Source organism: Nanorana parkeri, unplaced genomic scaffold (assembly GCF_000935625.1).
Source record: "Nanorana parkeri isolate BGI_ZX_2015 unplaced genomic scaffold, ASM93562v1 scaffold1004, whole genome shotgun sequence".
Classification (NCBI taxonomy): Eukaryota; Metazoa; Chordata; class Amphibia; order Anura; family Dicroglossidae; genus Nanorana; species Nanorana parkeri.
In genome coordinates, this window is record NW_017307272.1 from 233,147 (window position 1) to 248,990 (window position 15,844).

Consider the following 15,844-nt stretch of genomic DNA (forward strand, 5'->3'; position numbering starts at 1 on the left):
CGTTCCCGGGACAGAAATTAGATCTTGTAACATGAAGAAACTAGCTCCCGCACCCAGGTTTTGGAGACGTGAGCCACTCAAAAAAAAAGGGAAAAAAAAGGGGAAAAAAATTAAAGGGAAGCTCCGTCAAGTTTTCTTGGAAGCCTGGTCAGCCGACCAGCACTTAAGCCAAGGCAACCGGCGAAGCGTAACCGCCGACACTGACCTGTTCGGCACCAGGGGCGAGTTGTGCTCCATCAATACCACATAAGCGGGAGAGATCATTTTCTCCGCAAGCCCCTGACGCAATATCGCTGCCCATGCCGTCAGAGCCCGGGAGACCAAGCAGAAACCAGGATCGGCCGCACAAGGGCCCCGGAGTTAGTTTCGTGCTCGCGCTCCAAAACCGCAGCGCCCTCCAGGATTGCCTCCTGGAGACTACCCTGCAACGAGTACTCACGCCCCAGTATGGTGTCCAAACACTCCCCAGCACCAGGCAGAGTGACCCAGTAAACAGCTGACAAGCCCTTCAGGGCGCAAGGGGGGAAGCGAGACAACCAGTTAGGGCAGCTGCCCAAAACCAAAATGGCGGCCGCCCATGCCCCAACAGGCCGCAAGGCCGGGGACCAGATTCGGGGCCATGCGCCGCCCATACTGCCCCCACAGGAGACTGTGGAGCCGTGTCACCTCACCATGGTCCGCTACGGACCGGAAACCCCAGCAGAAATACCTCCCAGGGAGCAAAAAGCGGCCAAGCTGCTAGGCTGTAAGACTGGGACTAAATTTTCGGCACGGCAATCCACCTTCCAGTACAGCCCCAGCGGACTGGCACCAACTGCCCAAGCCAAGGCCCCACGGAGGGAGCCCACCACTCATGCCCCGCTAGGCCGCAAAAACGGGGGAACAAGTTCTTTCGGCCACAGGCCGCACTTGCAGCAGCCACCGGTGCGGAGGTGGCACCGCGCTGTCCCCAACCAGCCATTCTCCATCTCGGGGTCCAGCACCCCCGCTGGGAAAGCTCCACAGCCTCGTCCCCACTAGGCCACAAAACCGGGGACAAATTTAGTTGCCGCGGGCTGCAGGCGCTGCCCCAACACAGGCACGACCGTGGTGTCCCAGTGACTACCACCGCGGTCTGCAGCAGACCCGGACCTTTCAATGGCCACAGCACAAGTCACCCTGCGCAGGTCTCCGACAAACCCCCAGTCCAGCATACTCACCTCCTAGGGGACGCAGGAGAAGACCCTGGGAAGCACGGATCGCACCAGTAAACTGGGAGCGTCAATGCTGAACACAACTGCAGCCAAAACCAGGGTCCAGCAGGATGGCGAAACGCCACCTGACCGTAGCCGGGGCGCCGCATGCCTGTTGAGGGTACTGTGACTGGGCAGCCAAGACCCCCAGTCATATGCACCCCACCGGGAAGACTCCCACAGGCCCTGAGAGAGTAGGCGCAGCCGACCCACCGGAGCAGAGTCTGCATAAGCTCGTAGGCCAGACTGGGTCGGACTACAAGGATCTCTGCACATCCAGCGTGTCACCCAGCCGGCAGTTGCTTGAAGATACAACCAAAAGAAGGAAGGAAAAGGGAAGAAGAATCCCAGTGTCGGGTCCCGGTTCGTAGACCATGTCGGGTCCCGGTCCGTAGGCCAGGGCAGGTCCCGATCCAGGCTCCTGTGCGGGCACGCGCACGAAGGGGACGTCCGCCGGCGCTTCCAGGCCGCGCAGGCGCAGACGTTAGATGACCCGGCGGGGTCACGCGGCGTGACGTCACCACGCGGATACGTTCCGGTGACGTCATCGCGCCATTCTCACACTGATTACGGCCTGCGGCCCGATGTCAGGAAAAGAAAACAGCAGAGAAAGGTTTGCTATGCTCGATCGAGCATAGCGAACCTGTCCGGGGAGAAAGTTTTTTTTTTTCTCTGATTTACGACCGCATGCGGCTCCGATGTCAGAAAGAAAAAAAACCAGCGGAGCAGACCTTTCCCGGGGCCGCGAGGCGACCCCCGGCAGATAGTCATTCGACCCCCGACGGGGTCGCGACCCCCACATTGAGAACCGCTGCCATACAGGATCTACGATCTGTTGCCCTGTGTCCTTCAATGAACGGGAGAGAAAGTCGTGTGTTGGACGGGAAAAAACCTGTTCCCGGGACGGGACAGAAATTCGATCTGGTAACCCGAAGAAACCAGACCCCCGCACCCAGGTGTCGGAGACGTGAGCCACCCAAAAATCCGCAAAAGGCCGAAGGCGCCCCCCCACCCTGGGACCCAGAGCTGGGGCCAAACCTACATGCGGACGAGGGCTTGGCAGACTAAGGCTGCCAGGGACGCTTGGCAGTCTGGGAGGGAGGAGGTTTGGAGAACTTAGCGCCCTTCTCTGAGGGCGGAGGGGGCCGAAAAAGCCATTTGTGAGCAGAAAAGGAGGGACCAGGCTTCCGCCACTGTTCCTTCTTCCGCATCTGAGGTAAGAAGGCACTTACCCCCCGTCAAATCCTTAATAATCTCATCTAAGGAGGTACCGATAAACGGTTCCCGGTAAAGGGAAGTTCTGTCAGAGCTTTCTTGGAAGCCTGGTCAGTCGACCAGCATTTGAGCCAAAGCAACCGGCGGAGCAACAGTGTCGACACCAGGAGTGCCGCATCGAGTCGCTTCCACTCTTTATAAATGAAATCATCGATGGGGGATGTAGGGGATAACCTTAGCGGAACGCAAGAGAGCCTGGGAGAGAGGCGCAGGCGTACATGCCGCAGAAAAACGGGGGGGAATGAGAGGAATCAGCAGAAAGCAGCCCACAGCCCTCGCAAGGTAAGGTGGGCGGTGCGTTCCATGATACCCCGCTCACACCTCTCCACTGCCTCAGGAACAGGAGACCGTCACAGGCAGAGAGGGACTCCAGCAGTACTCATGACCCTTGCGTCTGAAACACCACAGCAGAGCGATTCGGAGGAGAGCTGCACACGTTTGGTCTGCAGACAGCCAGGCTGAGGAAAAAGGAACGCCGCTTCCGCCCGTCCGAACTAGGCCAGGCACCAGAGCTCCCCACAGGAAGTGACAGCGGCCGAATAGGGCGCCTGCCCTCAACGAAAATGGCGGCCGCGAACCCTCCAGAGGCTGCAACTCGGTCAGAGGGCTCGATTTTTGACCGCGGTGCGACCCGCGGCCGAATGTTTACATCCCCAGACCACCCTCACACAGCCCCCGCATGTAGAGGTAACGCCACAGAGGGCCCAGCAGACAGCTGACACCGACTGACAACCCACACTGCATTCATGAGGTATGGGGAAGGGGGGAGGGGAGGAGACAGACAAGGGCCCAGTGTAATACTAAGCTGTGGCTCCCCGCCACAGGACCCGGACCCTCACAGCACGTCGCCCACACGGAGGACTGGTCAGTCAGAGAGCCATCCAGCAGGTAGGGTCCACCCGCACGTCCCCAGCACAGCTCCATACATACCATACCAAGCGAACTCCCTCAGTATCACTGGCTGACTCAAGCAGCACAAAGGGGAAGCCTCACCTCAGGATGTGCGGGAAATGGCGGGAAAACGCCCCCAACCGTGGTCGCAGCCCTGCCAGCCTGTGTGGGCCGCTGTGACTGTCAGGCCAAGACCTCCAGTCATATGCACCCCACCGGGCCAAAAAGCCCACAGGCGTCGAGATATCACTGTCGCAGCTGAACCACCGTAGCGGGACTGCATGCGCTCGTTGGTCGCACAGTGGAGACTCCAAGGATCTATAATCATCCAGCATGACGACACTTGCATGAAGAAACAGCGAAGAAAAGGAGGATAATTTTTTTTAGCTTTCTACTCCTGACGCTAGACAGGAGACTTGTCAGCAGGTGGGGGGTTGGGCCACCAGCAGGGGCCGCCCCTAGGCTGTCTTTTGTTGTGTACCTAGCGTCCTTCTCCTGCAGGTGGCTATATACCCTAAAGTACAGGATCTACGATCTGTTGCCCTGTGTCCTTCAATGAACGTAAGAGAAATAAGATTTTTGCCTTACCGGTAAAATCAGACAGCCTAGCATAATCCCTCCCACTCCCAGCATGCCTTAATTTTGGGGAGAAACCTGTGTCATGTGATGAATTCCAACAAATAATAAAAAAAAGATTTTAAAAGGCAAGACAAAAATCCTGTTTTCTTAAAAGAACTATGGCCCAACCTTTTTTCCCCCATAGCTCTCTTTAGGGTCACAGGAGGACATATACTAATGTCCTCCTGTGACCCAAAACTCAGCATATAGCTGGCTATTGCCTGCTATACGTTAACAGCGCAGAGCCATGCTGCAGCCGGGAGAGAATATTGTCAGGATCCACCCCGCTACCTGATTGACAGCTAGCTTTACCTCCCTAGAGGCAAAGTCAGCTGTGCCCGCACCCCCACCCACCCCATCATTCCCTCCAGTCAGCGCTGGAGAAAGAGAGAGGAGAGGGGGGAATCAGTCACTGCTCCCTGCAGAAAGATGACTGGGAACTGAGCGATCGGCGGTATGTGTTCGCTCAGTTCTCAATCTATAGAGCCGACATGTGACAGCTTCAGTATCAAACGTCAGCTCTAATTATGGGGAGGAGTGTATTTTATTCTCCTCATAAATGGGGATGCACCAAAATTTGGGCCGCAGAAACATATAGGCTGAAAATTGTACTTTGGCTGAAATGCCAAAAGTACAATTTTTGGCCTGAAAATGCTGTGCATCTCTAGTTTCTCTCCTAGCTGCTGGGCGATGCTCTGTCTTCCCTTTGACACAGAGCAGAGCCCAGCGGGGAGGAGAGAAACTGTCAGGAGGCCAAGTGGGGCAGGGAGGAGAGAAACTGTCAGGAGGCCAAGTGGGGCAGGGAGGGGAGTGCAGCAAGCAGCGGTGTCAAAGGAGGCCGAGCTCTCCTCCCGCACCGCCCCCTGTGACAGGCAGATCAGGATGGAGAGTGTTGTGGTGAGGAGACAGTTGTCAGCTGTCATAGGAGGCCAAGCAGACGGACAGAGCTCTCCTCCCCTTTTTTAAAAGGTTAGAGAAAAAAAAATGGGTTCAGTCTGACTTTTTTTTATTTATTTTCGCCACGAAAATTCAATTTCGGTGCACCTCTACCCATAGTTCTCCTTTATTGGTACACCACGGGACACAGAATTATTTTTCATTGGGACCTTAGGATGTCCAAAAGCAGTCCAACTAAGGAGGGGGCAAAACAGCAAATAAAACGGCCAACAGGTCCCAGAGAAAACAACGAAAAAACAGATGGCTGCCTTACAAATCCGACTAACAGGTGCACCTCCCTGTATGAAGGCCTTCACTAAGGAATGAGAGGCAAATGGGCTCTGAGAAAGAACCAAGGCCAAACACTGATTTAGAGCAGACTGGAGAAAGGTCAACAGTTATCCCACAGAGACGATAGTGCGATGGTAAACTCTGTAAAAAAGAAACTTGAAAATCTGATGGGTCCCTGTGTCTTATGACTTGAACTTCAACAGCCAAGCTGTTCAAGACAGCAACCGAAAGGCAGGATGGTAGATTGGTCCCTGAGACACAAGATCCAGACAACCCAGGAGGGCCCACAGAGAGTCTGCCAGCAGCTGGACAATAACAAAGTCCTGGGTCAGTCTATGGCAATTAGTATCACTGCAATGACCTCCTCCTCGATCCTGCATAGTAGATGAGGAATGAGCTTTAAAGGAAGAAAAGGCATAAAACAGGTTGAACTGATTCCACTGAGTCATCAGGGCTTCCAATGCAAAGGCCCGAGGGTCCCTCATACTCGCAACCAATCTGTACAATTTGTTATTGAACCTGGAAGTTAGGAGGTCCGCTTCCCCTGTCCTGTGACAAAGGTCTCCAAACACCTTTGGGTGGAGAGACCAATTTCTGGGATCCCGACTTTGACAACCGAGGTCATCCACCCACAAATTTTACACACCTGGGATGTGCCCCGCAGTCATGGCCGGAACATGAAGTTCTGATCAGGCCAGAAATGGGTTTACCTCTCTTTGAGCTGCACAACCCTTTGATGCCTCCTTGACAGGTGATGTAAGCCACCTCACAGGAAGTGGTCCTAAAGTAAGTGTATATAGATGCCCCAGCTCAATGGCAGTTGAAACAAAAAGGGAAAAAACTGTTCATCGAAGCCAATGTAAGATAAGTCACAGCACAGAAGAAAAAGGAATAGTTCCATATCACACACACAATATTTCCCTAGAGAACACAGCCTGCCGCTCAGTGAACAGCCTTATATTTCACTCCAGTTAGTCTTCAAGCACCTGCCTGTGATCGGAAGTGATCTGAAAGGTGAACTGGGAACCGTGAGGGAACTCGCAGGTAAATTTCCGGATATGGAGGCCTGGTATTATACAATATATGCAGTCAGTTCTAAACAGTGTTAAATCAATCAAGCCCAGTATAGCTGCTGCAGGTCCCAAACAAGATGTAGCGCCATCGCACTACAGTATAAATATATTTTTCTCCAGCAATGGCTATTAATATAGTTATAAATTCACAAATATAGTCAAAAATATAAAGGCCCATTCATTGTATATTCTATAGTTAAGATGTGTTTAAAAAAGTTTAGGATTAAAAAAAAAAAAAAAAAAAAGAACCCACACTCATGACCCCCCTCCCTACTATGGAGCAGACAAAATCTGGAGCAGCTGTGCATGGCAACCAATTCGCTTCTCTCTTCGGTTTGTTCGTTTAAGATTAAAAAAAAAAAAAAAAAAAGAACCCACACTCATGCATCCCCTTCCTAGTCCCCAAACCTAATATAAACCTCAACCCCCCACCAAGGTGCCTGCCTACTTCTTCAAAATGTTGGCAGCCTCCTCCAGTGTGTTCTTCCTAGAGAAGAGTTAGGAACAAGTAAGTAGACACCTGGTGAAAGGGTTGAGGCTTAGATTAGGTTGGGGGTTAGGGAGCCTATTATAAATCCGTAATCTGTCCTTTAAGAATTTTATCGTTTGCAATGCGCTAAACAATATTATGGACACAGGGTTTATAGTTATAGAAACTTATCATCTCACCTTTTCTATTATGCCTGGATTTACAGACTGCCCTCTTCGGTCCTCATTACCCTTGCCATGCCAGGTAACTTCAGCTGTCTGCTCCCCTTCTTTTCCAAATACAACCCATGCATGGTCCTCAGAAAGAGCTAAATGCACATCAGTAAGACCTAGGACTTGACAGGCAGCAACAACTGCAAAGGCCACACCAGGCGAGTCAAGCTTTGTTCCTAAAACAGACAGGGAAAGGTGAATCAACACTGTTTAATAACATCACCAGAGCATGCATTTTCCCCACCAACTATATGCTTTATTAGTTTAACCCCTTCGTGACGGGAGACTACACTGTACGTCCCGCCACAAAGGGACCAAATGACTCGTCACGTACACTGTATGTGACGAGTTATTTGCTGCATTAGAGGGCTGGTAACCGCTGAGAATCAGCGGTTACCATTCATTAATGGATGCCTCAGTATAGAGGCATCCATTAATGGAAGGGTTAACCTTTTTCAGACACCTGATACCTTAATATTGGGTGTCTGAGAGTCAAAGCAGAGCCGGCATTCTGACAGCTCGTATAGATCTAGAGATATCTCTCTTGATTGATTGTATACTGGCTTTTTTTTTTCTTTCAGCAATACACACATAATGTATCTACTCCTGAAAGAAGAATGTTTCAGTTTTCTGATAGTTGTTGGAATGATCAGAAAACCATTAGGCCTCATTCACACACGAATCGGCCCTCACGTACAGATCCGTGCGGCGTGCGGGGCCGTACCAAGCAGCTGCCGGGAAGGACAGGTGCTGTGTGTGATTAGTACGCAGCCCCCGTCCTTCTCTATGGGGCTACGTGGCTGTACGCCCCCCTACGCTCACCTCAACTGCAGGTCTGTAGGGGTGCAGGTTTTCTGGCCGGGACGCATACAGGATCCATTCCGGCGGCGTATGAATACACTCACCCGCACCCCTACGGATGTGCAGCGCGGGCCAGCATAGTGGGACGTACGGCTGCGTAGCCCCATAGAGGAGGACGGGGGCTGCGTACTAATCACACGCAGCACCTGTCCTTCCCGGCAGCTGCTTGGTACGGCCCCGCACGCAGCACGGAGCTGTACGTGCGGGCCGGTTCGTGTGTGAATGAGGCCTAAGTGACAGCTGAATCCTGAACTGCTGCAGGATCAGTGTCACTAACTTATTATTGGCTGTTCTGAAGTTTGAAGCAGCCTAATAATAACCAAAAAATTTATTAATGTATCAAGCAGTAATAGTGAGATTAATTCACAATGACTGCTTGATATAATTAAATAAATAAAATGTTTAAAAGTTTTTACAAAATAGTGAAAAAAGTGTTAAAAAAAAGTGAAAAAGTGTGAAGAAAAAAAAAAGTGTAAAAAAATAAAAGGACAAATAAATGAATGTATTTTTTGCATTTTTTTTTTTTTTAGCTGTGCTGGTTTTGTAAAAAAATACTACAAATCAAAACTGGGAAATAAGTGTTTTGTTTTTAAATTTTTTCCTTTTTTTATATTTTATTTGTCCTAAGTGAGGCGTTAGACACACATATGTGATATAAATATGTAGCCCTATCTGTCCTCTAAAAAAACAATATATGTGTGGGTGCACTTTGTAAGAAAGTATATTACTGACGTGGAAGAATCACACAGCAAAAATGTCAAAAGTGTGTCAGTCATTTACTAAAAACAAGCTCAGTCATGAAGGGGTTAAAGGGGTTCTAAAGGGGTTCAGTTTTTTTTGCCTATATCTACTGCTAGCAAGCAGTAGACATAGGCAAAAAGTAAAACAAAAAACAAAACAAAAAAACGATTTAACAGCGGTTTAAACTTACCCTGTTTTTAAAAGATAAAACAGAGCGCCTCCATAGTGTAAAAAAGTTATTTATTTGAACAGCACACAGCTGAAAATATACTCACAAAAGGTCGATCGATAAAAGGCATGCAAGAGATGAAGTATGAAACTCTGACAGCGGGAGTCTCACGGGGTGAAACAAATCAAAAGTCCTCTGCCCCTGTGAGTTTGGATGGTCTACGCGTTTCAGGGGCACGCCCCCTTCATCAGAACCTAAAGGAACTCTTCTATATCCTGCTCTATTTAAATTAAAACTGACCAATCACTGAAGTTTGTCTACGAAAGGTCATATGGCAATTTCAGACCAATTGCCGGTAATCCAGCTATTGGCTCACACCTGTCTGGCGGATAAAACCACCATTACTAATAATTAAAAAAACATTGTCATTCTTATTAAAATTATCAGAAAATACTGAAACGAATTAATATAAAAACCGTTATAAAAAGGGTTTAAAAGGTATAATGTTACTATAAATTGGAAAGTCCTCTGACTCTGGTGGAAAAAACGGCTCTTGAGATCGCAAACCGATATCTTGGCTTAATAGCAACTATGCAATTCATAAACACTTAGGGTTTGTCATATAGTTGCAGATTGTTGCAAAAAACTTTTTAGATGTAACGTTGAAACAACTGAGAGAGAGAGAAACACTATATGCAATCACAATAATAAACATAACATATAAATGATAAAACACGGCAACAATCAATTATGTTGTAGGTTCAAAAAATATAACGATCAATAGCATTAGTAACTCAGAGAATACATAGAAAAACCTTATTAACGTGGTAATACTGTGTGAATGGAAATGCATTTGATAGTGCAATTATTACTAGTTGATATACTGTCTCAAAGATATCAACTAAGTCTTATATTAGTACAATAAGCTAAATCAGATGGAAAATTAGGAAATAACTAGGATAAATAATTGACTTTAAAACCACAATATAAAATTACATATGTAGAGTAATATACTAATATAATGTATTGGCTAAAAACTATATTCCAGTCTCCTATAAGGGTATATATACAATGAATGTATAATATATACATAGATATATGAATAGATAATTAATGGTGCAGTTATTTAAGGTAATTAGAGTATAAAAATGATCTTTGAAATTATTTAGTATTACATATGAAATGAGGACATTTTTAAGCACATCATATGTTAAGTGATAACCGGTTTTGGATATAATACCTGGTCTGATTGTTCACTAAATAATTATTTTTGGAAAGTTTTTTTCTTTACATCAAATTAATTCCTAGGAAGATTTGTATATATTTGGGAGGGTGAAACAAATGAATCTCAATGATGGAATAAATAATGAAACATAGTAGATACTACAAAGACTGTGCCAATTCCATCCCTTCATTTAATCCCATGGGAAAAAGACTATTTAATGTGTATATCCAAAATGCCTCCCTCCTACATAACCTTTTAAATCTGTTCCCCTCATCCAGATCTGATGAAATTAGTTCAATACCAAAGACCTTCAGGCCTTCAGGACTGTGGTTGTGAAAATTCAAAAAATTTACGGGTAATGAGTGGTCATCAGCTTTTTTAATTATATTTCTTTTATGCTCCCCAAACCTTGTTCGTAGGCTTCTGGTGGTGCGACCCACATACAACAAGGACATAGGATTCCATATATCACAAAGGTGGAAGCACAATTAATACATTGTTTAATCGAAAACACTTTCCCTTTTTGTCTGTGTGGGGTCTCAGGGGGCTGTGTGAGGTCTCAGGGGGCTGTGTGGGGTCTCAGGGGGCTGTGTGAGGTCTCAGGGGGCTGTGTGAGGTCTCAGGGGGCTGTGTGATATAATGCATACATATAGTGTGGAACAGTTATATTTATTTCTGCATACCTGGCTGTATATTACATTTTTTAATGTATAATATACAGCCAGGTATGCAGAATTAGATATAACGGTGCCACACTACAGGTGTGGGCTGGGCACAGGATGGCATAAAAAAAAGTTATATCTGCCCCTTTAAGAAAAAGTATCGGTAATTGGTATCGGCGAGTACTAAAAAAAAAAAGTATCGGTACTCGTACTCAGACCCAAAAAAGTGGTATCGGTGCATCCCTAATTTAATCCCCATATAATGTGTATATCCAAAATGCCTCCCTCCTACATAACCTTTTAAATCTGTTCCCCTCATCAAGATCTAATGAAATTTGTTCTATACCAAAGACCTTCAGGCCTTCAGGACTGTGGTTGTGAAAATTCAAAAAATGTATGGGTAATGAGTGGTCATCAGCTTTTTAAATTATATTTCTTTTATGCTCACCAAACCTTGTTCGTAGGCTTCTGGTGGTGCGACCCACATACAATTTGCCACAGGGACATAGGATTCCATATATCACAAAGGTGGAAGCACAATTAATAAATTGTTTGATCGAAAACACTTTCCCTTTTTGTCCCTCAACTACTTTCTTTCTGTGCCAAAGAAAGGCACAGGCCCCACAATTTGGTGCATTGCACCTATAACACCCTGTTTGGCCGAATAGTCCCTGATCTGAGTGTAAACCTCTCCGAGTCTTGATCTTACTTGGAGCTATTTGTCTACGCAGGTCATTTGGTTTGCGGAAGATTACTTGAGGTGCCCTGGATAAAGATCTATTAAGGAAGGGATCTTCTTTCAATACTCCCCAATGCTTTCTTAGGACCTGACAAATGCGGAAAGCAGCATTATTGTATTGGGTGCAAAAACTGGTTTGGTATTTAGAAGTAGTTACATTCTTTTTCTTATTATAGGTCTTTTTTAGGGGAGGGGGCACTAGGTGTTTATCAAAAGCCTCATTGATGACACTTTGATCATACCCCTTATCACGGAATTTTTCCTTCAAGATCTCTCCTTGTTTGCCATAATCTGAATCCTGAGTACAGGTCCTTCTAAGTCTACCGAATTGCCCGTCTGGTACATTTTCTATCCATCTGGGGTGATGGCTACTTCTTGCATGTAAGTAGGAATTACCTGCAGAAGGCTTAAAGTGCGTTTTTGAAATTATTTCCCCTCTTGGATCCACACTTAACTCCAAATCAAGAAATACTATAAGATTCTTATCCACCACGTATGTAAAAACCAGTTGGAAGGGATTTCTTCTACAATACTCTACAAATTCCACTAAGGTGGTCTCAGTACCTTCCCAAATAATGATAATGTCATCGATGTAACGAGCAAACAGGACAAGATGCTTGCCAAATGGGTTATTGTTCCAAATGTATTGCTGTTCCCACCATGCCATGAATAAGTTGGCATAGCTCGGAGCGAATCTGGCTCCCATGGCCGTCCCCCTTAATTGGACATATTTGCCTAAAAAGGTAAAATAATTGTGGGTTAGGGTATATTCGATGGCTTTGAGGATAAACTTTGCTTGGGAGGAATTAATGGAACCTGATTTGATCAGAAAATGTTGTACTGCTTGAAGCCCTGACTGGTGATCAATGGAGGTGTACAACAAGGCCACATCTAAAGAGGCCCAAAGGTAGCCTTCTTTCCAGGTATAAGGTTTCAAGATCTCGAGGATATGACTGGAATCTCTCACGAAGGAGGGTATTTCGCACACTAATGGTTGGAGGAAATAGTCAATATAGCTGGCCAGATTATATGTGAGACTATCCATACCGGCTATAAATCGGCCTGCCCGGGGGCAAAGTTGGATTTTACGTGTATGATAGAAATACGGTACACAGGGGTGACCAACAGATAGAAACTGAAATTCTGATTTGGAGAGTACGCCAGTGTCCTTAGCTTCCTTGAGTAGGATATTAAGTTGTCCCTTATAGTCGACTGTGGGATCACTAGCTAGTTTTACATAAGTGGAACTATCGGACAACAGTCTGTGTGCCTCTCTTATATAGTCTTTGCGGTCCTGAATTACCAGGCCCCCTCGCTTGTCTGCTTGTTTTATTACTAAATCGTGATTTTTCCTGAGATGTAACGCTTTCACTTCTTCTGGACTCAAGTTTTGGGCCTTGTGTCCTCTCTCAGAGCAAAGTTTTTTAAAATCCCTATGGACTAGTTGCTAAAAAGTGATATGATCTTACCCTGTTTTTGTCGCGCGCTATTGCCCGAGAAGCAGAAAATGCTTGGGCGGCCGCAAGGCATCTTGGGGCGGGCACATGCGCAGTTCGGATTCTCGGGCGGGAGACGAGCAGAGACGCAAGGTAAGTCTATGGATGCGTGCACCCGCATGCAGACACCGCTGGATCGGAAGTGCCTGGAAGCAGAGAGGAGTCAGCGCTGGATCGGAGGGCCGCCGCACCGCTGGGGAGGTCAGATGAAAACATCAGGAAAGTAGAGGAAGATCGGATTAAGAAACCTCATTTAAGGTAAGTGCTAACATTAACATTGGGGGGAGGGAAGAACATTTTTGACTTTAATGTCACTTTAATACTGGAAAAGTAACCTAGGAAATCTACTTTAAGTACACTAAATTGCCTAAAGATCTACAGCGATATAAAAAAATGTCTGGTTTCAGGTTTCAAACATTTTGAAAATAGAAACTAAGTGGAAAATAAGGAAAGAAAATCTTCCACTTACAGGCAAAAACCTGAAAAAATCCTGTTCACATGCTCCTCACCTCCTTGCCAACAGGCCTTCACCCTTTTCCTCAGCCAAAAACTGGCCTTGGTCTAGAGGTGGAAGTGGCAGAGACCGTGCCTGTCTGGACTGCTGGGGAATCCGCATCAAGAGATAAGTAAGGGTGTCAGGAGGAGAAATATGCAAAGTGGCAATAATGGGCAGTTTCACAAACAGTGCAAGTGGCTAAGGGTTCAAAGAAGCCTGCCATATTTCGACTCTATACTGAAATGTTAAAACTTACAAAGAGAGATTCTCTTCAAGGATTGTCCATATTAAATGAACAGGGAATCAGTCTTCCAAAAAGAAGCCATGGGTGTCACATATACACTAAAATACCTTATGGCATCGAAAGAGTGTAAGGCCAACTCCTTTGGATGAGACAGTGATGGATAAAAGACAAACAGGAAATTATGTTAAGCAGAAAAGAACACTGAGTATCTTGGGACAAGACAAGGCCTTGCAAGAAAAACCTGCCAGCTCTGAGACTTTTCTGACAGAAATGATGGCAACAAAAGAAGCCACCTTTTGAGACAGTGTAAAAAAAAAAAAAGAAAGCAAAAAAGTGGCTTATCCGTAGAGTAGAATGTACAGAGTTTTGGTCCCAAGGTGCAAAGGGAGTCCTAACAGGTGGGACAATATAAGTGATTCACTTGGACCAAAAAATAAGAAGCCAAGGGCTGTCAAACATGATTGCCAAGGCCAGCATTCATTCCCCAATGCTACTTGTGGGATTCCATGAGATCTACATCCAGTGTTTCCCATCATTGGTAGCAATAATGACACACCTCCCGATAGTTCCCCACTACTAGGATGTGGACCACAGAGAGACTGGACCTGACACACTACCCATCACAAGAGGTGTTCTACATCTCAAGCTGCAGGCATTATCAGACTGAATCCTCAATGGGTGACTCTTTAACTGCTGTGCCCGATGCAGGGGCAAGAAATCCACAGCGTGAATCTCCAGCAGTTGGATTCATCCTGTATCCAGAAACCCTGTTACGAAAGGGCACAGAGCACACCTCTCCAAGCAGACAGGCTCGCACCCATGATAAGGATCTTCCAGCAGAAGCGGAGGAAGGCCCAGCCCTGTGACATCATCTGTGATGAAAGTCACCATAGCAAGAAGCTAAAGTGTGGGGCAGACCTTCATGCTGAGGAAGATTTTCAGAGAACATGGAAGACTTGGCGCTCCAGGACTTCGTAGGCCTGGATTGGATCCTAAATTATGTAGCACATTTAGCATTCATTTCTTAGGAGCAAAAGGATAAGAGGAAAGGGATCCCTTGGTTTACATGTCTGGGAAGATGTGCACTCTTTCCAAAAGTAAAGTCCTAGATGATAGCATCCAAAGAAGAGTTGGAACAGAAATTTCTTAGATGCTTGTTTTGCAGAGCAACGTTTGAGCTAAAGTAACCCACAGTACCACTGCAGCCAAGCTAACGTGGGTTAAAATGCAACCAGTTTTTCAGGAGCAAAATTTTACTGTTTGTGCCTACCGATCCATTAAATTGATCAGGTTTTGGGAGGAAGTCTTGCGAACAAGTTCTTGATGGTGGATTCTAGTTAATTCAAGAAACAGACATGTGCACGAGAAAACTCCAGTTTCGTTTCTGATCCTTTAACCCCCATTCACATGTCAGCAATTTGTCGTGCATTCCCAAAGTGCGACAATGCTCAAGATGAAGATTCCTATTATATTCAATGGTGCCCAACTGTCATGCCAGAAAGTACATGAGCTTTTCAGGCAAAATCATGCAATGAGTGCGCCTGAAAACGTGCGATACAACCAGTCTTCTCTTCCTAGCAAGCTCAAGCTTGTGAACAAAATGGAGGATTCAGAAGTGTCCATGCTGGATCTGTCGACTTATCTACCTGGTGAGGACCCATGAAAACCTCTTCAACCCCAGTGATGCTCATTTCAAAAAGCACAGCAAGCGGCGGCCTGCGAAGAAGAAATTTTCCCGGATTGGGAGCTCTGATAGCACAAGCAGGGGTGTCGAAATTTAAAAACTGGGCTTTCCACTCGTGCGTCCCCGAGTCCTCACTCCTCCTGTTATCATCTCCAGGGGAGTTGGACTAGTGCTGCAAGGGTAGCCCACTGGTCAGCTCAGTCTCCACCTTGGTACGTGACACGCCCACCTCACTAAAATAAGCAGCGGCTCCCCTGGTCAACATTTAGCCCTGCTTGCCCGCAGCAGGGCTAAATGTAAAAAAAAACGAAAAAAAACAACACACCTGCCTGGTGCCTGGAACTGCATGTCCCAGGCGTCAGGAATACTGCACCCCTGACAAGAAAACCAGAAAGAAACATGTACACAACAAATATATTATTGTTTTCCATTGGCCAGAAAACCTGGTGATTCTTGAGATCACATGAAAGAAAGCTTAAAAGCATGCACTACCAAAATATATATATATA

The 15,844-nt window shown here is 46.5% G+C and overlaps 1 protein-coding gene across 3 annotated transcripts in view; it reads right to left on the minus strand.

Annotated features, from left to right (window-relative positions):
• Positions 1-15,844, minus strand: part of MEN1 (menin 1) — an 82,996-nt gene that overhangs the window by 47,662 nt on the left and 19,490 nt on the right. For all 3 annotated transcript variants that reach the window (XM_018567069.1, XM_018567070.1, XM_018567068.1), the window contains one exon: positions 6,986-7,194. In XM_018567069.1, coding sequence (XP_018422571.1) covers positions 6,986-7,194 — 209 coding nt within the window. The remainder of the gene's footprint in view (positions 1-6,985; positions 7,195-15,844) is intronic.